The following is a 24,103-nucleotide window of genomic DNA, read 5'->3' as shown; positions in this document are numbered from 1 at the left end:
TCTAAACCAGGACTGAACCAGGACTAAACCAGGTCTAAACCAGGACTGAACCAGGTCTAAACCAGGACTAAACAAGGTCTAAACCAGGTCTAAACCAGGACTAAACCAGGTCTAAACCAGGACTGAACCAGGGCTGAACCAGCATTAAATCAGTGTCATAAATATATACATGCCACAACTGCCAAGCTGATCGCCAGGACTACACCAGGACTGAACCAGGACTGAACCAGGACTGAACCAGGACTGGACCAGGACTGAACCAGGACTAAGCCAGGTCTAAACCAGGTCTAAACCAGGACTGAACCAGGACTAAACCAGGTCTAAACCAGGACTGAACCAGGTCTAAACCAGGACTGAACCAGGTCTAAACCAGGACTGAACAAGGACTAAACAAGGTCTAAACCAGGACTGAACCAGGGCTGAACCAGGATTAAATCAGTGTCATAAATATATACATGCCGCAACTGCCAAGTCGATCGCCAGGACTACACCAGGACTGAACCAGGACTACACCAGGACTGAACCAGGACTACACCAGGACTGAACCAGGACTACACCAGGACTGAACCAGGACTAACCAGGACTGGACCAGGACTACACCAGGACTGAACCAGGACTGAACCAGGACTAAGCCAGGTCTAAACCAGGTCTAAACCAGGACTAAACCAGGTCTAAACCAGGACTGAACCAGGACTAAACCAGGTCTAAACCAGGACTGAACCAGGTCTAAACCAGGACTAAACCAGGTCTAAACCAGGACTAAACCAGGTCTAAACCAGGACTGAACCAGGACTAAACCAGGTCTAAACCAGGACTAAACCAGGATTAAATGAGGTCTAAACAAGGTCTAAACCAGGACTGAACCAGGGCTGAACCAGGATTAAATCAGTGTCATAAATATATACATGCCGCAACTGCCAAGTCGATCGCCAGGACTACACCAGGACTACACCAGGACTACACCAGGACTGAACCAGGACTACACCAGGACTGAACCAGGACTGAACCAGGACTAAGCCAGGTCTAAACCAGGTCTAAACCAGGACTAAACCAGGTCTAAACCAGGAGTCAAGCGGACCAAGACCACCTCTTTTTTGAGGTCTTGGTTCACTTGATTTAGTGCGTCTTCGAGTGCGACTGATGCTTTCACACCCTAAACCACAGCACTCCACGAAGAACAGGTTGCGGACTCTCTCCAGAACAAGTTACACAGTGCACCTTTAAGACTGAACTAATATAAAAATTGCATTCATTTCAAAGCACGATGGTGGTGATCTAAAAATGGAATTGCAATGATTACAATATAAATCAACAATAAAACAATTCAAATTACAATTTCAACTTAATTACAAAGTGCTGGTGATTAAAAATTACACAAACGCATACCTACCAACAAATGATCAAAATGCAATAAAAACTGTACAACTTTATTTTTTAGCAACTACGCGTGGTATTGTTGAATGAACAAAAGCTCCTTAATTTGCCATTTTTGTATTAACACAAAAACTGTAATTTCCTTAATCATTTCCATTATTTGCATTCACGCCTTCCAGAAAGCCAAAACCCAACCCACCTCCTCCACATCAGCCTCGCTTCTATCCCCGCTGCCTTTGCTTTTTATAGTCAAAGCAATGCAATGCGCGCTTACATAACGCCGAGCTGTGACCCTGGTACGATGCATAATCAAATCAAATGAAGGTTAATTACTCTGAGTCGGACAGTCGTCACTAGAGAAAGGACACCATTGGCCTTTTCTCCCAGTCCACCTCTGTTTACCTGCTCCACACTGACCTTTCATGGGCACAGCTATTAATGAACGCACAGAGAGAGCCAGAGCTGGAGGCCATAAGTTACACTGGCTCAGCTGCGTTTACTTTTGAAGAGATGAGACTTCTTAAAGGGCCTGTATTGCGCCATGTTCTGATGTTAAAATGTGGTTTCCTCGTCAGAAACATTCCTCGAGTTGTGTTTTGCTTCATTCTCACATGTTTAACGCACAAATCCTTCATATTTAGGGTGAGTTTCAAACAGAAAACACTCAACACAGGAGGTGCCTACACTTTAGAATCATTTGGATAATTTGAGCCGTAGAATAGCGTGATTCATCAGCCGGTTTCACTTTGTGGAAACCGTCTGACCTCGCAGCATTAGGATTCATTCGCTTGACGGTAGGCGGGTACTTTTTTAACCAATTGCACTATTTGGTCGTGAGGTATGTAATGCGTCAAATCCTGTAGGAAGAAGGGCAATAACGTCTTTCCCCTTAAATTTCACCAAACATTCTCTATGTTCCGACTTTAAATCCTCGATCTTGGGAATCGTTGCCAACACAGAATGTATGTGTTCGTCTACATCTCGAACGCTTTGTTTACTGTTTCCAATTTCCAGTCTCTACTGAACAAAATGTAAGAGGTAGCTGAAAACTCCCACTACATGACAACACAAGTTTAAACACAGTATTTTGAGCTTTAGAGATGCAGACAGACTAATAATGCAGGATCACTCAGACGTGTGAATGAAACAAAACAAAACTCCAGGTATGTTTTTGACAAGGTAACAACATTATAACATGGCTTGGTCAATTTTGCAAGATATCAGACCTTTAAAGCACAACTAGACCAAATGCATTTTCCCATTCTTTCCTTTTTATTGATTGAAATAAGGCAGCATAATCACCCACACACAAAAAGATGTTGCCAAAGGACCTACAGTATATAAAATTGACTCTTGTGAACTTAAGCCATGGCATAATGCTGTTACTTTTGGAGTTGTGTTTTGTTTCATTCACATATGTTTGAGTAATCTTAGTCTGTCTACGTCTCCGAACCTCCGAAGCTCAAAATGTTCTGTTCCACCCTGTGATGTCATGAAGCGGCAGTTTTCAAGTTAACAGTAAAAGGTAGCTGTTTTTTTTTAACCTTTATTTCACTAGAGATTGGAAATTCCAGGGCTGAAATAATCCAAATGAGCTACTGAAGGTGTATGGAGTTTAAAAACACAGTGGAGCACTTCCTGTTTAAGAAAATAACTCTCTTTAACTGTGTTAAACGTGTGAATGAAACAAAACACAACTCCGGGTATAGGTGCACTGTGTAAATTTTTAGTTGAGGGTCCATCACGTGCTTGTTTCAATGCATATGTCATTGTTCTACCGACAAAAACAAGCATTCTGACTGTGAGCGGGGTGCCTTTCCACAGATCTGACCTGTAACTTGGTCTGGTTTGGTCTCCATGAAGACAGAAAGGTTCAGTGCCATACTGTGAAACATTCCAAACAAAGCAATAACAACTCAATGGAAAAAAAAAGGATTTGATGGACCCTCCACCAGAAAAGTTACACAATGCACCTTTAAGTAGTTGTTTACTAAGTGAATTAAGTCTTTGGCCATGTTTTATAAAAGCTTATTAAAGTGTAGTTGTATTGACAATATCAACACTAAAAAATAATCCAAGCACTAACTGTTTTCATCAAGTACTTCTCTGTAAACCTGGGGAACCTGACTTAGTTCTTGTAAATTACTAAATTTCGTTTTCCCCCCAGAGAGAAAAAAATCACGACTAACAAAATGGAACCACTGCGCACTGTCTGCAACTAATAATGAAGAATTTTAACTTTTCTAAACCCACGAGTAACTTTGTGGTTTGGAACTAGTTAGAGAGATTAAAATACATAATTCCTCCATTTCGACCTCAACTTTAAAGGGCCCATATTACGCAATTTTCTGAAACAGACCTGGAACTGTGTTTTGTTTCATTCCGACATGTTTAACGCAAAAACTCCGCAGATTAGTTCTTCTCTCAAACAGAAAACACCCTGGAATTACCGATCTCTTCTGAATTTAAGGTAAAACGTACAGTAGCTGTTAACTTGAAAACTAACTTGATGACATCACAAGGTGGAAAAGAGCATTTTGAGATTTAGACCCCGTTTACACTGAAACGAATCACCGTATCGGAAACGATTTGCGTCCAGACACGTTGTTTCTGTGTCCGCAAGCCTTCCTTATCCACACAGCTTTGAGCATATTTGTTTATGTTTTACAGAAACGAAACTTAAAACCACATGGATAATTTGCATAAAATAAGGGCTCAAAAAACAGCTCGCTATTGTGCGCTGATGCGGTTCAGCTTCTGTTGGACTAAAGGACACGACTCAGTGGATTATATGTGTCCTTTCTGTGACAGAGGGGTGTTCTGCTGATGGTGAGTCTGTTCTGTGCTTCTATCACGTTGGAGATGGTTCATGTTAAACTTTTCAGAGATTATACATCTGCAGGTCATACGCATAGACCATACATATGAATGGACATATATTCTAGCCTCTTAGCATTTTGGCGGTGAATTACTTTGCGGCGCATAGACCTACATCAGCGTATCAGTGTTTTCAGTCGTCCAGACTGTGCTGGATCAGATCAGATCCTCAAATGAATTCAGGGGAGCTGGCGGCACCAGATCGTTCCATCTCTGGAGCCATTTTCAATCGGATTAGTGTGGACGAACACTGCATTCGCAACGAAAACAACTCGAATACTAGTGTGGGTGGGGCCTTAGAGATGTAGACTTTACTAATAATAAAAGATTACTCAAACGTGTGAATGAAACAAAACACAACTTCAGGAATGTTTCGGATGAGGTGACAACATTATAACATGACTTAAAGCTAAGACGAGTCCATTTTGTGTAATATAGGACCTTTAAGAAGTAAATATTTTGTTTACCTGTACATTTGAGTGCAGAGACCTTGGGCAAGACACTTCACTCACCTTTCCCAAGTGAACGATAGAGTTTAGAGTGGAGTGTGTCGCAACAAATCAAGCGCCATGGCAGGAGAGGACACATGAGCCTTCTCCCATTAGATCCAATGTATTTAGAGATTTATGCTTCAATATCATATTTCAGATCGTGTACGAACAAATTACATCTTAATAATAATAATAATTAGTCTTCTAGAGTGCATGAAGTCTCTTTACAAATTAGTCCATTATTCATGCACTCCATATACTACTACTCAGTGGCGGAGTTAGTAATTTTGGGGCCCTGGGTGAACTTGAGTTTGGGGCCCTCACTATAATGCACTGTTTTCGTATTTGTTGTTGTGTTTTTAATATATTTATTGTCTGTTTTTCCTCATTGCTCTTGAGACACGCACATCTCTATTTGACGCAAGTCGAGGCTAGTCAGCCGCAAGTCAAAATGTTGGCATTTGACATCAAATAAAATCAAAGCAAGTGCATCGGATCTCCTTTTTTTTTTGTAAGTTATTTTGCCCACTTGGGATCACAGAAGAGCATCTGATTATTATTATTTCACTTCAGTGGTGATCCAGCAAGCGCTCTAATTACCATCTACTTCTTTGCATTATTGAATTAGGGTGGATTGGAAACTTTTCTTATTAGTTCGGTAGTTCGCTACATAACCAGAGCTGAAAGTAGTTTTATTTTTTTTTTGCTAGTACAATTACATTTTTGTTTACATCCATCACATATGATTATGATTAATGCAAAAATTATGTTCAAATCAGGGTCAAGCTGACTTGTCTATTCTAACGTGAAACGGGGGAATGCTTTGATAGTTAAAATAAATTTGACAATCAGATTCTATTTCGATTTTTTATGCTCTGAAGCTTCAGCCATTAGAAGCACTGAGGGGGAACTGGTTGGGGGCCCCTCGCCTACTGTTGCCTAATGGTACCGCCGCCTCTGCTATTACTACTACTACTACTACTGCTACTACTACTTTTGTGTGTTTTTAAACTCTATACACTTCCACTAGAATCGTCTGGTTGATGTCAGACCTGGAATTGCCAATCTCTACTGAACAAATGGTAAAAGTTCGCTGTTAGTTGGCTTGAAAACTACTGCTTGATAATGAGCTTTGGAGATATAAACAGACTAATAATGCACGATTACTCAAAAATGTGTGAATGAAACAAAACAAAACACAACTCCAGGTCTGTTTTTGATGAGGAAACAGTCTTATAACATAACTTAAAGCTCACAAGAGTAAATTCTGTGTAATATAGGACCTTTAAAGTACTTTAACGTTTTCCAGCAATGGTTCCCACTTTCATCTATGTTTTTTACTTTTGGCGAGGATATGATGTTTTGATGCATATTTCTTGGCAGTGGTGTAGAAGCCATATTGGGTTTCAGATGTGCGCGGGACACTTAAGGTTTCGTCATTTGAATTCTGGAAAGGCACCGCACATTTCTTTTCTCCTTGACGGTAATAGCTGAAGCTCTTCTGGGCTTTTTTCATCTTCTTATTTGTCTGACCTGAATTAAAATGGAACAAATTATAGGGAGGCCAGAGATCAGATTTTGTCTTACTTTGGCCTGTAGCTGTCTGTGTGAATTGATATAACATTGGTTGGTTCTGAGAGGGAGTATTTTCTGCGCTTGGGGGAGATTTAAAAAGGTCAATTTAATATTTTTTACATGGTGCAGTTATATGGAAGCCTAAACAAATCTGTAAGAATGTCCTTGTCTGTGTAAGTACACTTAAAGAGACGTTACCTCAAAGAACATGTGGCCATGTTTGGAGGGAACAGAAAGTGTTTTTTCATTGCATGATCGAGGTGGAAAGGGAAGACTTCTCCTAAATATTATTCTTAGAAATAGTTACATAAAGTTAATTTCAGTTTGTTTTAAAATGGAACTAAACACTATTTTTATATTTTATAATTAACTATTTTCTTCATTATTTATATCCAAAACCAGTCCTGATTTAGTCCTAGTTCAGTCCTGTTTTAGTCCTGGTTTAGTCTTGGTTCAGACCTGGTTTAGTCCTGTTTTAGTCCTGGTTCAGTCCTGGTTCAGTCCTGGTTCAGTCCTGGTTCAGTCCTGTTTCAGTCCTGTTTTAGTCCTAGTTTAGTCCTGGTTTAGTCTTGGTTCAGACCTGGTTTAGTCCTGGTTTAGTCCTTGTTCAGTCCTGGTTCAGTCCTGGGATCAGTCCTGGGATCAGTGCTGGGATCAGTCCTGGTTTAGTCCTGTTTCAGTCCTGTTTTAGTCCTAGTTTAGTCCTGGTTTAGTCTTGGTTCAGACCTGGTTTAGTCCTGGTTCAGTCCTGTTTCATTCCTGTTTTAGTCCTAGTTTAGTCCTGGTTTAGTCTTGGTTCAGTCCTGTTTCAGTCCTGTTTCAGTCCTGGTTCAGTCCTGGTTCAGTTCCTGGTTCAGTCCTGTTTCATTCCTGTTTTAGTCCTAGTTTAGTCCTGGTTTAGTCTTGGTTCAGACCTGGTTTAGTCCTGTTTTAGTCCTGGTTCAGTCCTGGTTCAGTTCCTGGTTCAGTCCTGGTTCAGTCCTATTTCAGTCCTGTTTTAGTCCTAGTTTAGTCCTGGTTTAGTCTTGGTTCAGACCTGGTTTAGTCCTGGTTTAGTCCTTGTTCAGTCCTGGTTCAGTCCTGGGATCAGTCCTGGGATCAGTCCTGGGATCAGTGCTGGGATCAGTCCTGGTTTAGTCCTGTTTCGGTCCTGTTTTAGTCCTAGTTTAGTCCTGGTTTAGTCTTGGTTCAGACCTGGTTTAGTCCTGGTTCAGTCCTGTTTTAGTCCTAGTTTAGTCCTGGTTTAGTCTTGGTTCAGTCCTGTTTCAGTCCTGTTTCAGTCCTGTTTTAGTCCTAGTTTAGTCCTGGTTTAGTCTTGGTTCAGACCTGGTTTAGTCCTGTTTTAGTCCTGGTTTAGACTTGGTTCAGACCTGGTTTAGTCCTGTTTTAGTCCTGGTTTAGTCTTGGTTCAGACCTGGTTTAGTCCTGGTTTAGTCCTGGTTCAGTCCTGTTTCATTCCTGTTTTAGTCCTAGTTTAGTCCTGGTTTAGTCTTGGTTCAGTCCTGTTTCAGTCCTGGTTCTGTCCTTTTTCAGTCCTGTTTTAGTCCTAGTTTAGTCCTGGTTTAGTCTTGGTTCAGACCTGGTTTAGTCCTGGTTTAGTCCTTGTTCAGTCCTGGTTCAGTCCTGTTTTAGTCCTGGTTCAGTCCTGGGATCAGATACACGGATTCTAAACACTAAGAGGTATCTTTACTAAGCGCGCACACATGTTAAAGACATTGGACACGGTAAAAATTGGAGATTGTGCAGAGTAACGTCTCTTGAAGAGGCTTTACGGACACTAAAGAATCTGCAAAACTGGGCATTTTGGTTCATGCACCTTTTCGTCTTCTAATTCAGCTCTGGTATAATCTGTCACGGACTGGACATTGTCGATTGCACTATGGAACGTTAGGGTAAAAGTTTAGCCTGCGTTTCCAAACACGTCTCTTTTACACGGACGTCAGCTGTTTCTCCTTTGTGCATCTTTGGATTTGGGTCTGGATGAGACTGGAGAATGTGCACGAGACTTGTGTGCCTATAGGTCTGTATCTACAATGAGCACGATGTAAAGCTGATGATTAAAAATGGGCTTTGTGCACACACAAAAAAAAAGTCAAAAAATCTATGTTGGCATTATTTTATGACATCCCCCAACACAAACAAATTAAAATGAGCTGAAAGATATAGAAATAATTGACTTTTCTTTTTAATCTTTGCCATACACATCATTTGAGACTTTCACATACAAAAATGGCTTTTGAGGGGTTAAAATGCCTAATATTATTTATTATTGGTACAGTATGTATGATTAGGGCAGGAGTAGAGGAAGACATTGATATAAAAAAGTTGAACAAAAATCTGTACTGCATAAAAATAATATAGTATTCTTTTCTGGTGTACATTTTCGTGACTGAGAACCACTGGTGTGATTATTTTAAAGGGCGGTTAAAGAAAATGAAAATGAGTTTCCTCTGCAGGGTGGCTGGCTGCTCCCGTAGAGGTAGGGTGAGAAGCTCCGTCACAAGGCAGGAGGTCGGAGTAGAGCCGTTGCTCCTCCAAGTTAAGTGGAGCTGGCTCAGGTGGCTTGGACATCCGTTCCAGATGCCTCCTGCACGCCTCCCTCGGAAGGTGTTCTGGGCATGTCCCACCAGAGGAGGCCCCAGGAAAGACCCAGGACATGCTAGGGGTACTATGTGTCTCAGCTGGTCTGGAAACACCTCGGGATCCCGGTGGAGGAGCTGGAGAAAGTGTCCAGGGTGAAAGAAGTCTGGGAGTTTAAGCAGTTAAACTGCTGCCCCTGTGACTAGGCCCTGGATAAGCAGAAGAAAATGGATGGATGGAAAATTGAAGCTAGTTTTAAAGTTCTCATATTTTTTCTTTTTATGTACTGGTTCCAGATAGTTAGTGTCCCAGATTTCCGACAATTAGTATAAATTTCCAGATTTCCGATAGTTAGTTGTAAAGAAGATAACTATGTCAGATTCCACATAGTTAGTAGGAGAGCTTATCCGGGACCCGGCCCCGGATAAGTGGAAGAAAATGGATGGATGGATAGTAGAAGGAGTAGAAGTAAAAGATAATTATGTCACAGATAGTAATCTCAAGACCCAAGTGTTTAACTTAGCTTTGTGTGTATGTATGGGGAAGGGGGTGGGGTGGAAGGAAATGTGGAATTGTTTTCAATCACTGTAAAGCTCTTTGCGTTGCATTTTTGTATGAAAAGTGCTCTATAAATAAAGTTAGATTTTATTTTATTTGATAGATCTAAGATGCGTGGTGCCCAGAGCAGAAACAGCAGGGTCCTTTTACATTTATTAGGATTGTGGTGGAAAAAGAGGTGCAGTGTCTAGTTTCTGTGTAATTCCTTAGTTGTCCAAGTAGGTTCCATAGTGGTCCATGGGTGTATATCACTATATTGTAGACTCCAAAACTGTGAAATGTGCTGTACCTCCAGTTTTACAGTAACACAGTGACACCGTGGCTTAGATTAGATAAGAGAAAACTTCATTGATCCCACAGTGGACAAAACGCAATCCACACAGTTTTCAAAGTAGTCTCTCTGTGTCAAACTTGACTTTTCTTTTCCGCTGACGCACAATGGAGCCGCATCTCCCAGACTTTAGAAACACAACAGCTTGCCTCACTCCAAGCCAATCTACAGTTAGCAAAACCCGACCCAAAGTTAGCATACGGCTCCATTTCGCATTTTTCTTTGGCGTGAAGTCGAAAACAACAACAATCGGAAGGAGACGGACAGTCCAAAGCCTCTGCCAAGCAATTAACTGCGGATTTGGCACGGCGGACATGTCTTCCCAGGTGCCGATCTCATCACCCCTCCTCTACCCACCCTCCCTTCTTCGCAAATGGACTCGAATTGTTGCATCCATCGCTTCTTGTCATCACAGTAGCGCTGCCAATCTTTTCATTTGGGCGACGGAGAACACTTGGAATTTCAACAGACTGGGCCCCATCCATTTATCTGTCATGTAATCTCAATGGGAGCCCAATAAAAGTTAATAGCGCGTACACATTATACCCACACAAGCATCTAAATTGACTGCATTTATGTGATTACGCCAATTACACAAATAACGTTGCGTTTTTGGGGAGATTCGATTAGGACTAGTGGCACTCGAGGATTTTAAGATGAGGGGAAATTGAACTTGAGCCGCATCTGTCTCATTCAGGAATCTCCATCTTAATCCTTTGAAGTTTTTATCAGTCTGGAATAAATAGAATCGTTTTTATTCGTTTTAATGGTTTCTCGAAATTGTGCAATTGATTTAATTTCATCCTTTTATGTGTAAGGTTTATTATGATTTATGAGCTATCTTTGGGCAGGGTTTTGATCTAAATGGGTATCTATGAATATTAAGGCCCCTTTTGACTTGAAAAATACAAATATTATGAATTTATGGCCTTGTATTCTTGACCTATTGCTTAAAGGTGCATTATGTAACTTTTCTGGTAGAGCAGGGGTGTCAAACTCATTTTGGTCCGGGGGCCGTATCCAACCGACTTTGATCCCAAAGGGGCCGGATCAGAAAACTCACGGCATATAAACCCCAAAAATAACAATAAGTTCAAATATTTGTGCAGAGAAACACAAATCTATTACAGAAATCTTTTTTAATTGATGAACTCTTTCTTTTACAAAATATTATAATATTATGAACAACCTGAAACTTTAAGAAAAATACAATTTCACCAAATGTTTTAACATGAACTTGTTTAACATTAACTTGTAGAAATAGGAATAAGTAAATTTTAGTTGTAAAATCCTGCACTCGGCTCCACTTTTCTCATTTTTGACATTTTTCTGATGAGGGTGTCACGGTCAACAGTCAAAACGATCGTCCTTTAAGAGCGTTTGGAAAGAGACAAGTCTTCATTTGTGCTGCTCTGGTGGGAGGGGCCACGCACAGAGACGCTGGAGACGCTGCTATGATAAACACCGCAGAAAATTAACAATATTTTAATAAAAAATACAATTTAAATATTTTAGTAGAAAATCAGACGAGGGCCAGATTAAAGGTCTTGGAGGGCCGGATCTGGCCCCCGGGCCGCATGTTTGACACCTGTGTGGTAGAGGGTCCGTCAAATGCTTTTCACACAACTTGTTTTTCTAGGTATTTTTGAGCTATGAAACCACTTGTAATGGAGTAAATGTAAAGTGAACCTGTTTAATGTCATACTGTGGAACATATACACACAAGAAATTGATGGACCCCCAGCCAAAAAGTTACATAATGCACCTTTAACTTCCCTAAAAATGTATTCATTAGTCTAAAATTTTAAGTTTGATTTCGATACAAAGGAATTGCCTTGATGCTCAGTATAGATTCTGATACCACAATGATAATAAAAAAACACTTTATTTAGACGATAGAATGTAATTTAAGTACCAGAGGTGGGACCAAGTCTTTGTTTTGCAAGTCTCAATCAAGTAAGTCTCAAACCTTTGACCTCAAGTCTGAGTCAAGTCCCAAGTCAAAGACAGGCAAGTCCAAGTCGAGTCTTGAGTCACTGGCGCATAAGTCTAAGTCAAGTCCAAGTCATCTGATTTAAGCTTCAAGTCAAGTCCTGTCTTTAAACCAAGTACCAAATATAGCTTTGGTTTTTGAAGTTTATATGAATTTTAAACTAAATTGTACTTACTTGTAGAAGTATTTATATAAGAAATGCAATTTTCTTTCCTTTCTTTCATTTTTAAACATCCTGTAAAGATCTTAGTGTGAATCATTATGGTCAGAATAGAAAAAAATCTGATTTAATAGTGCTAAAGAACAGTTATATTGTCATGAAGGACCATGTTGTCTGTACTGTATATTACTGTAGTACATTTAAGGATACCACGTCACAGTACTTCAGTTACATCCAAAGTAACAAATACAGAAGTGAGAGGGGCATGTTCCAGTTTGTTCCTGTAAAATTAAGCACCACATTTATAAAGTGAAAAGAGCAAAGTATTTTCTAAAAACATATATTTTTAGGAGACACATCGAGTCTTCTCAAGTCACATTTCTCAAGTCTGAGTCAAGTCTTGAGTCACTGACCTTCAAGTCCAAGTCGAGTCCCAATTCTTAGTCCATTTAATCAAGTCAAGTCTCAAGTCCTAAAAATAGTAACTCAAGTCTGACTCATGACTCACAAGTCCCCATCTCTAAGTTCATCTGGTCTTATATCTGTGTAATCCCTCAGTGGTCCAGGGGCGTATTCTCGTCTATGTGCTCTTAGACTTGTTCTGATACAGCTCAAGATCATTCTAAAACTATTCAGGAAAGACTCATTTGTGAATGTGACTTTTTTAGTATCGATACTCGTTCAAATGAGTATCTTGTTTCGATTCTAGTTTTAGCATCGATTAGTATCTGATTTTCAAACCTTCTGACAACACTAATTCAAATATTTTGTACTTACTGACTGATTTCCAATTAGAAAGTAAAATTTTAAACCTAAAAAATGGCTTATAATATAAAACATAATGATCTTAAAGGTGCATTGTGTAACTTTTCTGGTGAAGGTAATGAATAAATATTTGTCTTACAGTTTATTATATGCTAATGAGTAGTAAATCGGTATAACTTTTACATTTACGTTAACAAACAAGCCACAATATTTCCTGATCCCAAGTAGATGTGGGAAATATTTGAATGGAAAAATCCAATTTCATCTCTGTACCAGCGGCAACTATGGATCTGTATAACAAATATAGAGAGATATCCAGGCAAGTGTAATATACAAAAACATATTTTAGTTAGAATATTGTGTATATAGTGTGTAATTAAAACTCATAAAAATTACAACAGAAAGAGGTGAGTGAAAATAAAATGAGCAGAAACATCTATTGTAATCTCCCGTACAAAAGTGTGAAGTGTTTCGGGGAGGGTGGATTCAGAGGGTGAGGGAGGGCATCCCACTTAAAATATTAACTACGGTAGAGCAAAATTATTTTTTGCAGTCTTGGCTGTGGTCCACTGCCTCATGCTTCATCCCCGTTCATTAACCAAGGCCCACTCCTGAGATTCAATTATCATGCTTTCATTATATTTTTAGTAATAGTTTCAACTAATAGAAAGACTAATACAAAGAAAAACTCATTACAAAAACGTGTTAATTACTTTTTTAAGCAGTACATTTCACTTTTAAATCCCTGAACTTACATGTTGTGCTTGTGAAGTTTTAAATATTCATTGTATCAGTTCAATTTACAAGGTTGTCTATCACTGTCAGCCAGTCACATCTCAAAACATTCACTTCAGATAATCTCTTCACACTTCTGGCTGGTGTATGTGCAACACCCGCAGCAGCAGATCCATCAGCCTCCTCAGCCTCTCCATCAATGATTATAATATGAGTATCACATCAAGATTTTCAGCCACTTTGGACAGCTGCAGTGGGTCACTTCTAGCCTGATTCATCAGCCAGTTTCTCTTCGTAGAAACCGTCTGACCTCACAGTGTTAGAATTAGTTCGCTCGATGGTAGGCAGGTAATCTTTATCATTTACCCAGTCGCTGCTATTAGGTCATGACGTATGTAATGCGCCGCTAATGGGGCTAACTGGTAAATGAAGCTTTTCGCAAATCCTGTAGGAAGAAGGGCAATAGGGCTTTCCTCTTAATGAAATTCACCAAACATTCTCTTTGTTCTGGCTTTAAATCCTCAATCTTGGAAATCGTTGACAACACTGAATGTATGGCTCTTCGCTGATTGGCTGCTGCCTGGACTCGCACTTCTGGGGTTTTATGTATTCTGATTCCTGCCCTAGTTGCTGGAGAGAAATGAAATTGAGAGGAGGCACTAGGTGGCAACAGCCTGGCTAAGTTACTTCCTGTTGTCAGTAAGAAAAGTTTTGACTTTGTGTTTTCATGCATTGTGATGGAGCGCCCGTAGCTGCCCGTCATCACCCGACCGGCACGTCTATCTCTGGCCCGGGTTTTCAAGTTGGGACTGTCTGCTTTTATCGCCTCAAAGCTTTTGACATCTTTTTGAATTGAGGCAGTTTGTGGTGCTGCCGTTGCCAAAATCTCACATTGACTCACTGAAGCCGAGCTCAGGTGCAGCAGCTTTATTTATTTATTTTAAAAAGCTGCATCATCTGCATTTCTTCGTGTGTTTTCCATGAGGTGTGTGTGTGTATGAAGTGCAAAATAACTGTTCAAAACACAAACAAACGACATCTTCCTCGGCACATCACCTCCGTCTCTCCCTGCGCATGTCTCCTGCAGAAAGAGCCTCTGTCCTGTCTGTATCATGTCAGTGTCTTGGAGGATTTCAGCAGATTTCAGACTCTCTCGGGGGCGGGGTTACTTCTATCAATCAGGTATGAGTGGATGTCCGGCTACTGAAGTTTGAGACGTTTCTTCTCGTCATTTACACATTTGGGTAAGATGTATCCCCCTCACTAATGTTCATTTAGCATCATAACTTATTTTATCACACAGCGAAAAACTATTTGAGTGCACTGACAGTATCGCGAGTTAGTGTAGCAACTTCATGTGAACCCTAGATCCATGTGTAAACCGCACAGACAGCGGTGTTTTCTGCATTCAGGCTGCACAAGCTGTTGCCAAACCATAAACCGTATATATGAATGGACAATGTGTCAAACAAAGACTCCGTCCATATATTCGCCGCATCGTTTTATTCGCGGCAGGGTTCAAAGTGTGAGAAAAAAGTAGAGGCTTATAGTCCAGAATTTACAGTAAGTTGAATTAACTATAACCATATGGAGGGTTATTTAAGTCGTTTATATTATGTGTATTTTCCAGTTGATTTTTGTTCATGAGTACAGTTTTTGCTTACTTTAAACTTTAAACCGCTATGTTTTGTTAATTGGTTTAGCTCAGGGGGTGGGGCTAAGGGGTATTTAAGGGGGAGCTCTGTTCATTTTGTGGTCTGTCTTTGGTGGGTGCTGGCTTTCTGTAAATATTGTTGTAAATACTTCTCTCTTTTTTTTTTGTGACTCTGCTTCATCATTTTCACTGTAAATATTGCACTCTGCACATTGGGCCGTGGTGTGAATAAAAAAAAAAAAGCAAGTTTTTTTCAACTGAGCCATCATTTCTTTACATTTATTTTAGACGAACCCGTGACGTGCATAATTAATTCGTTTTGTGCATATTAAAAGCATATCCTAAATAGCCACACATTTATTTGAAGTTTTCACCAAAATTGTGATCTCTGTTCGTAAAATGTTCAGGAAAACTGAAGAAAAAGTACAAAATGGATTTAAACAGTGCATTTTCAGGTGTCTGTGATCAATACAAGCATTCATGGTCCTGTTTAGGTGTTTGATTTTCAACATAAAAAGTTGAGATTGACTAACTGTAATTTTGTGTTTGTAATTTTATGTTTGAGAGACTTTTTTTAAGCGCACAAATCATGTCGCCTGTTGTAGTTCCAACCACGTCAGCTCTTTCTGGTCAAAACAAAGCTCAGATTTAAGGTGCACTCTGTAACTTTTCTGGTCTGCCACTTGCTTGTATCCATGGAGATGTTATTGTTATATATTGTTTTCTCTGGAATGTTACATGGTATAGAATTAAACATCTATCAGGCGTTTAGTACGTTTATTTTGGTGAAAAAAATACCTTAGAATCGTGCTTTTCTATGGTTCCTGGGGTCACCTCTTCACAGATCTGACCTGTACCATGGTTGGTGGCGTCTCCATGGAGATAAATAAGCTTAATTTTACCATACTGTGATAAAACATTCTAGCCTGAAGCAATAACAGAACCATACAAGCAGGCGGTGGAGTGAGTGGAGTAAAGTTACGCAATGCATCTTTAAGTCTAACTTGAGTAAGGTTATGTTCAGCCTGCAGCCTGAAGTGACCCAAATCCAATTTTTTCGCCTCTGTGTGACCTGTATCTGATCTTTTAATGACAGTCTGAACGACAAAGATCCGATTTTTTCAAAACCGACCCAGGCCGCTTAGATATGTGCTCCTAAAACCAATATATATTCGATCTTTTGATGGTCAGGTCGCATTCATCCCACCTACACGTCAGGCTCGGAGTCTAGTCAATTCATTCTGTATTCAGGCCAAATTAGAGGGATCTTATCGGAACCGGGCAGTTTTTGAAATGATTGCCAAAAAAATGTCCGAGCTACAGACAGTCCTGGCTCCAATGTCAACAAAAAATAAAGAGTCTGCGAGCCAAATCCAAGACTCAAACAAACGAAGTGGGCGAGGATGTGTAACCTGTCCATTTTATGAAGAACTGGATTTTTGGGAGACAAACCCAAACAGAGGGCCCAGATTTCACTTAGGGACCCCTGAAAGTTAGATCCAGCTCTGAGTAGTACCACGAAGCACCTCACTCTGTAAACCCCGTAGTACAGGTCTCAGTATTTAGCCTCTTTTCATTTTCAATTCTCAGTTCACCAAGTTAATTCATTCAATACTATTATTAATCACACTCACACAACGCACTCCCCTCAGCGCGTTTTCCCTTGTTGACGTTAGATTAGACTTGTGAACTAATTGTAGTTACATAGTATTGCAACAGCCCACTTCCTCTTTGTGCTGGTTTACAAACAGCCGTACAAATGTAGGGCAGCTAAATGCTAATTAGCAACCGTTTGAAAAGTCCACAGGCGATGGAGCTGTAAACAAGCCTGCCTGCCGCGTTTGGAGCAGCGATGTAAAGATATCCAAATTTCTCGGTACGATATTTTCACGATATACATCTCACGGTACGATATTTATTATAATATTTGTAGAGGCTTGCAAAACTATAAATACGCTACTTTTTCCTCTTAAAATGCCTTGATAAGACTTATCTGAGATTTAAAGTGCATAAAACTGCAAATTTTTTCATGAAGTCTGCACTGAAATGGAGCAAAGGATCATGGTCTATGTAGTTCCTTCACTTTTTTTGAGCTATTGCTGCACTATAACTATTAATTTAAGTGAAGAGACTTGTAATTCAATATGTTGTGATGGTCCATAATATTATTGTGAGACTTTTGACGATATTTTGGTTATTGTTACAACCATCGTTTGGAGTGGAGTATTTTATTTTGCTACTGCCCTGAGACAAAATAAATAAAAAAATAAAAAGTTGAGAGAAATTATTTTTATTATAGAAAACTTCAGGGGAGGTGGAAGGAAATGTGAGATTGTTTTTAATCACTGTAAAGCGCGTTGTGTTTGTGTCTTTGCATTTTTTTATAAGAAAAGTGCTCTAGAAATAAAGTTTGATTGATTGATTGTTTAAAAACTATGGAAACAATGGCGTCCAGACATTTTTATCATCATATTCGGTGTCAAGGCGTAACTGAAGCAAAGTTCTGGGTTAGTAAGTTTAGCTTTTAACTCAAACATGCTCAGAAAAAAGTATATAAATGCACCCCTATTAAAAAAGTCACCCAAAAAGAAAAATTAACCCAAAAAGCAGTGAAACAACAGGTCTAAAAGTGGTTGAGTAAAGAGGTATAGTCAGTGTAGTGATGTAAGAATCAACCATGATGCAATATGGTAAAACGGTAAATGGTCACATTTTTATAGAGAGTTTTTCCACCTTCAAAGCGCTTCACATCATTCACACATTCATACACCAGTGTACACAGACACAGGAGCGAGGTGGGTTAAGTGTCTTGCCCAAGGACACAACAACAGCATTCATCTGTGGGAGCTGGAATCAAACCACCAACCTTCAGATAACAATACAAATGCTCTACCAACTGAGCTGCTGTTGCTCATATAAACAGTCTCACTAAATTATTACGAAACAAATGTTTAGGAATAAAATTGAGACTATTTCCTGAATAATATTTCACCAAAATTGTGAATCTGTGTTTGTAGAATGTTCAGGAAAACTCAATAAAAATACAAAATGGATTAAAACACTTTTTCAGCAGCCTTTTTTAACATTTTTAAAATCATCTCACCTGTTGTAGTTACACATTTTCTGGGCAGATTGTGTCAAAACCAAACTCAGATTAAGTCTAACTTAAATAACAGAGCTTCAAACAGAGCAGTGCTTCCAGTTAGCTTCACAACCCCACGGAATGTTAATGACACCAACTGCAAAGTGTCAATTGAAGAAAGCAAGATAGAGTTTCCAAAAGCAGCTAACAATTGTGTGAATCAAAACTGTGCTTAAAATTTTGACATGAATCTTATGCCATACATCACCCAAACTTTATACAGCAAAAGACCTTAACGTGCATATGACAGATTCTTAAAATTCTCTAATTTTGACAAAATCTGGTGGGATTATAATGATTTGAAATATAAATTATAGTTTTACGCCAAAAGAAAAGCAATTTGTGAAGAAAAGTTGAAAAACTCACTGAAAATTACAGGAAGTAGAGAGTTCTAAAACACGCTGAGAATTCTGTTCAAAAGTTCAGCACAATTTACATGCAAGAGGCAATTTTAAACACAATTTCAACTAAATAAAAGTGATTTCTTGTATGTGTAGTTGTCAGATAATCTTTTCTGTGTACATTATAAGTAATTCCCTAGTGTCATGTCACGATTTCCAACCTGAAAGTTAAATTTTGAAAATAAAATTTGGCCAAATTGGGAAATCAAGTGAATGTTTTTGCAAAAATCTTAAATATTATGATCTTAAACTTTACTTTTGGTCCTTCACCTGATTGTTTTCATGGATAAATGTCATTGCTAGGGCTGGAATGCTCCACAGTATGACATTAAACAGCTCTATCTTACATTTATTTAACTACAAGTGGTTTTATTGTTCAAAAATACCCAGAAAAACAACATTCTGACTGTGAGTGGGGTTGCCTCTCCACAGATCTGACCTGTAACTTCTCTGATTTGGTCTCCATGAAAATGAAAAGGATAGAAAATCGCGACACAAATCTCCCGCCACACATCACATACGCATTACAACGACACGGCAAATCACCCGAACCACCATCGCCACCGACTCACCTTTCTTGTCCCCGAAGAAGAGCGTCTGCTGTGCCGGGTTCGACCACTGGAGGGAGGTGTTGTCATTGAACTCCACTCTGCAGGTCATGTTGGCCGAGGTGCCCTCCACCACGGTGACGTTCTGCGTGATGGGGAACTGGCCCTGGCTTCCTGTGGGGGCCAAAAGGGGAGAGAGGGGTCAGAAGAGGAGAGAGTTATGGTAATGTCCAGCGCGGTCCAGCCATATGTGCCGGCCTTTCCATTATTACATCGGATTACATCAATGTCTCTCAGCGCCGAGGGGGGAGGGCGAGAGGTGGAAATGTGCCCTGTCAAGGTGATCGAGCAGAGAGTTTCAAAGTGTGGTGCGCGGGCTTTTTCTGGCCTTATCTTCAATCAGATTTGCAACCCGTAATGCTTTAGAATGGGTTTAATATTTATTTACTCTGCTTTAGGTTCACTTCAGCCTTAGTTTGGTCCTTGTGGTACTTGAAAAGGGTTTTTTTTTCGGAGCACTTGCTGTCAAACTTTGAGAAACACTGCAAAAAAGTGTTGATTTATTTCATTTATTTACTCTTTTAAAACTTTGAATGTGAGAGCTAAGTCCTGAGACCCAAGAGGGCGTCCTTTTGCGCTTGTTGTTTTAGTGGTTAAGAAAATCAAAGCACCACAAACATACACAGATTGAACTGGGCACCGTTTGATTTGTTTCAATTCTGTATTTTAACGTTACCTGCTCTCTGATACCAATACCTGAATGGTTCTTTTTTTCTGTGCCTGTATTTTTTAAGTTTAAATAAATCTTTGAATTACATTATAACTATGGTCATTCTTATTTAAACCATTTAGACCACAGGTGTCAAACATAAGGCCCGGGGGCCAGATCCGGCCCTCCAAGACCTTTAATCTGGCCCTCGGCTGATTTTCTACTAAAATATTTTAATTATATTTTCTATTAAAATCTTGTTAATTTTCTGTGGTGTTTATCACAGCAGCGTCTCCAGCGTCTCTGTACGTGGCCCCTCCCACCAGAGCAGCACAAATGAAGACTTGTGGAGCCGAGTGCAGGATTTTAAAAGAAAAAATTGACTTATTCCTGTTTACATACAAGTTAATGTTAAAACATTGTGTTGAAATTACATTTTTCTTAAAGTTTCAGGTTGTTCATAATATTATAATATTTTATAAAGAAAGAGTTCATCAATTAAAAAAGATTTCTGTAATAGATTTGTGTTTCTCTGCACAAATATTTGAACTTATTGCTATTTTGGGGGGTTTATATGACATGAGTTTTCTGATCCGGCCCGTTTGGGATCAAAGTAGTTTGGATACGGCCCCCGGACCAAAATAAGTTTGACACCCCTGATTTAGACTATATTATGTTGAGTTACCTGCTCTGCTGATCTGTGGTGGCTATTTGACACAGGCATTTAAAGTCAAGGAACCCAAAGTTGGTGCCTAGTTGGAACTAAGTTTGGGTGCCCAGCTCTAAACAATGACACAGTGAGAACATGCAAACAGCTTCCCATGGTACGTGAATAAAATCTGGTGAGATAGGTTAAGTTCACACTGAAACAAATCACCGTATCAGAAACGATTTGTGTCCAGACACGTCGTATCTGTCCACACATTAACACAAAGGTTTTCATTCCGCACTCTTCTCTCTAATTTATGTCTCTCTTTATGATTATTTATGTTTTGATTTGTTTTTATTATGATTTTAATGTATTTCTTATTCTGTAAAGCACTTTGAATTACTTTGTGTACGAATTGTGCAAAACTGCCTGAAACACTTGTCACATGACTAGGCTGGTGTCATGTGGGTGGTAAAAACAAGGAAGTGGAGCACTGTATTTGAAGTTGCAGCAGCCGATTTCGAGCCGAGGAAGATATCAAGCGTGAAAGTAGTAAGTAGTTCTAGCTACACTCGTTCTCATTTGTCTATGGTTTGTTTAAATTGTTTTCCGCAATAGCGTCAAATGATCAATGTCATGAACCCAGCAAATTAGGAAGGCGCAAGTCACAGTGACGTGGACCAATAAGAACGCGACTAGAGCTCCTATGTCAGTGTATCAGTGTTTTCAGGCGTCCACACAGTGATCAGAATCAGATCTGTACTCCGGTTAATTCATGGGAGCTGGGAAATCGTTCCGTCTCTGGAGCCATTTTCCTTCAGATTAGTGTGAACTAACACTGTGTCCACAACGAAAACAACTCGAATACGTACTAGTGTGGATGGGGCCTAATATTGATAACCACTGTGCACCTGTCACTGTGTATTCTATGTCTGTTTCATAGACACCATGTCTTAAAATCTATATCAACAGCAAGAACTGCATCTTTTCCCCTATAAAGGTAATGTAGCCACTATAATGTCCTTCACTCAAATCAAGATCTCAGACATTCACAAAGACTCTGAATTACCTGGAGAGTGAAGCCAAAACCTTCTTACTAACAAACCAAGAAGTTAAATATGCAACAGACTAATATGACAGTAGTTGTTTTTCTAATAATATGCAAAATTAGAATATCCCGTATATAGTGTATTAAAATGATTTAAAGAACTTTAAGTATTCACATTTTTCTAACTTGCGTCTGCACATGTCTGCCTTTAGAAAATACACTTTATAAACCTCACCTCTGTTTCCAGTGAGGCATTTAGGCTCGGGAGATGTAACGCTATGAGAGCTGACAGAGCCACGCATTTGTTGCAAACACAATCTGACTCCAGAATTTGTCTGCTGATGGTTTATGTGCTTAAAAACTGCGTCTACAGAAGTCCAGAGTTTTAACTATGCCATCACAATCCAGGCAAAATGCAAACAGAGCATTAGGACTAATAAATGAATGAAGCAAGTAAGAATGAAGCAAAAATACAACTCCAAGTATGTTTTTGATGAAGGGACAACAGTGTACCATGGCTAAGAGCAAAAAAAAAGTTAATTCTACATAATATGTGTTCTTAAAAGCTGCACTATGTCACTTTTTGGTTTTGGGTATGTCATTGCTTTGCCTGAATGATCCACAGTATGACATTAAACAGCTCTGTCTTACATTACAGGTAAATTACAGGTGGTTTTATAGCTAACAAACTCCTAGAAAAACATATATCCTGACTGTGAGCGGGGTGGCCTCTCCACAGATCTGACCTATAACTTGTAACGTCTGGTTTGGTCTCCATGAAGATAGAAAGTTTTAATATTATACTGTGAAACATTCTAGACAAAGCAATGACATTCCCATTTAGAACAGTATTTGACGGACCAGATTCAAGCACATTTGACGGATTGCCATAACAAAGTCTAAACATCGTCATCGGCCGAGTAAAAAACCTGCTTTAAATCACTACTTTTCCTCACTCAATGAAAGGAAGTCTCCCGCTGTGAATTCCTGCCGGATCTAATTGGTACCACGGCCTAATTACCGGTAGTGATGTGGGCCAGTCCGGTGACGGTGGCGAGCTGCAGCCGGGTGGCAAATTGACACGTAATCCCGGAGAGTGTGGGTGCGGATCCGTGCCACCGCCATGCCCCGGAAAGTCACTCGTCACTGCGCAGCGGACTTCCAAATGAGCCCTAATCAGCCGGCCATGTTGGATGTTAGCTCCTCACTCCACATTTGTACCAGTCATCACACCTAAGTCCAGCTAATTATACCGCCAAAGTGTTCTGTTCTGCGCACGGACGGCTGGAACTGAACTCTGCCACGTCTCAGGAACAAAATGATCCTTTGTTATAAGAAAAGGAAAGATAGCAGAGATGATGAAAAGAGCTGTAACTGGACTATTAGGAGGAGGTCTAGTTTTACTGTGAAATATGGACTCGGAGGTATACTGGCAGATCAGAGATGGGTAGAGGAGACAAAAGTTGTTTGTATGAAAAATGTGTTCACACAGTTGATTTAGTCCTAGATTGAGCCAGTTGCAGTCTTGATTTGGATCTTGGTCCGGTTCTAATCATGGTCTAGTCCAGCTTCATTTTGGATTTAGTCAACTAGTCGATTATTTAAATGGAAGTACCGAGTAGAGACCTAAAAGAATAAAACGTGTTTGGTGAAAATACTAACTAAAGCTAGCATCTGTAAGTTTATTTGATTTTCTTTTACCAGTAAATGCCAGATGTGACACATGTACCTCTCTCCCCTCACCTGGCCTTTGTTCAGATCTGGCCTGTGCTGTCTGGTGTCCTTCTGTCAGGCCAAAACTGGACCAATATCAGACTGCAGTAACACAGACGGCATCAAGTGGGGATGTGTGCATGTGATAGAGGCGAGAACTGAGTAGCTGTTTGGATGTAGCATCTAATTTACATTTGTTTTAAAATGAAACTAAGGCTACGTTCAGACTGCAGCCTGAAGTGAACCCGAATCTGATTTTTTTTTGCCCCTATGCTTCCTGTATTTGATCTTTTAATGACAGTATGAACGATACAGATCCGATTTTTTCAAATACGACCCAGATCGCTTGGATATGTATATGCATATGTATGTATGTTTGTGTGGAAATGTTTTTGTATATATGTGGGTATATTTTTGCAAATGACAGGTAAGCACTCCAAAGGTGATAAAAAAAAAAAAAAAAAAAAAGTGAACCATGTGTAAAACAATTGGGGTAGGACTCCATAAGGTTTTTGAACTTCATCCTACTCCTTTTGAGCACCAGGTCCTAAATATGTTCATGTACATATCACTATTTTTGTTATTGTTTTTGAATTTTGTTGTACCTGGCTCAAACAAATAAAATAAATGAAAATCAAAAATCTGAAAAAAAAAAAAAAAACTGAAATATGTGCTCCTAAAACCGATACATATCTGATGTTTGGCATGGGACTTCAGTCTGAACGGCCAGGTCACATTCATCAGACCTACATGTCAGGCTCGGAGTCTAGTCAGTGGAGGGAAAGCGAGTTCTGTGAGTT

General features: G+C 39.6%; 1 protein-coding gene across 1 annotated transcript in view; it reads right to left on the bottom strand.

Moving 5' to 3' along the window:
* Positions 1–24,103, bottom strand: part of cadm2b (cell adhesion molecule 2b) — a 122,053-nt gene that overhangs the window by 96,041 nt on the left and 1,909 nt on the right. Inside the window, exons 2-3 of the mRNA XM_055166706.1 lie at positions 20,088–20,097; positions 19,209–19,358 (exon numbers count right to left, since the gene is read on the bottom strand). Of these exons, the coding sequence (XP_055022681.1) occupies positions 19,209–19,358; positions 20,088–20,097 (160 nt within the window). The remainder of the gene's footprint in view (positions 1–19,208; positions 19,359–20,087; positions 20,098–24,103) is intronic.

This window comes from Boleophthalmus pectinirostris, unplaced genomic scaffold (assembly GCF_026225935.1).
Source record: "Boleophthalmus pectinirostris isolate CB_2022bp ecotype Guang Dong unplaced genomic scaffold, ASM2622593v1 HiC_scaffold_9, whole genome shotgun sequence".
In the NCBI taxonomy this organism is placed as follows: domain Eukaryota; kingdom Metazoa; phylum Chordata; class Actinopteri; order Gobiiformes; family Gobiidae; genus Boleophthalmus; species Boleophthalmus pectinirostris.
The sequence above is the reverse complement of the archived record's forward strand: the minus strand, read 5'-3'. Positions and strand labels throughout refer to the sequence as shown.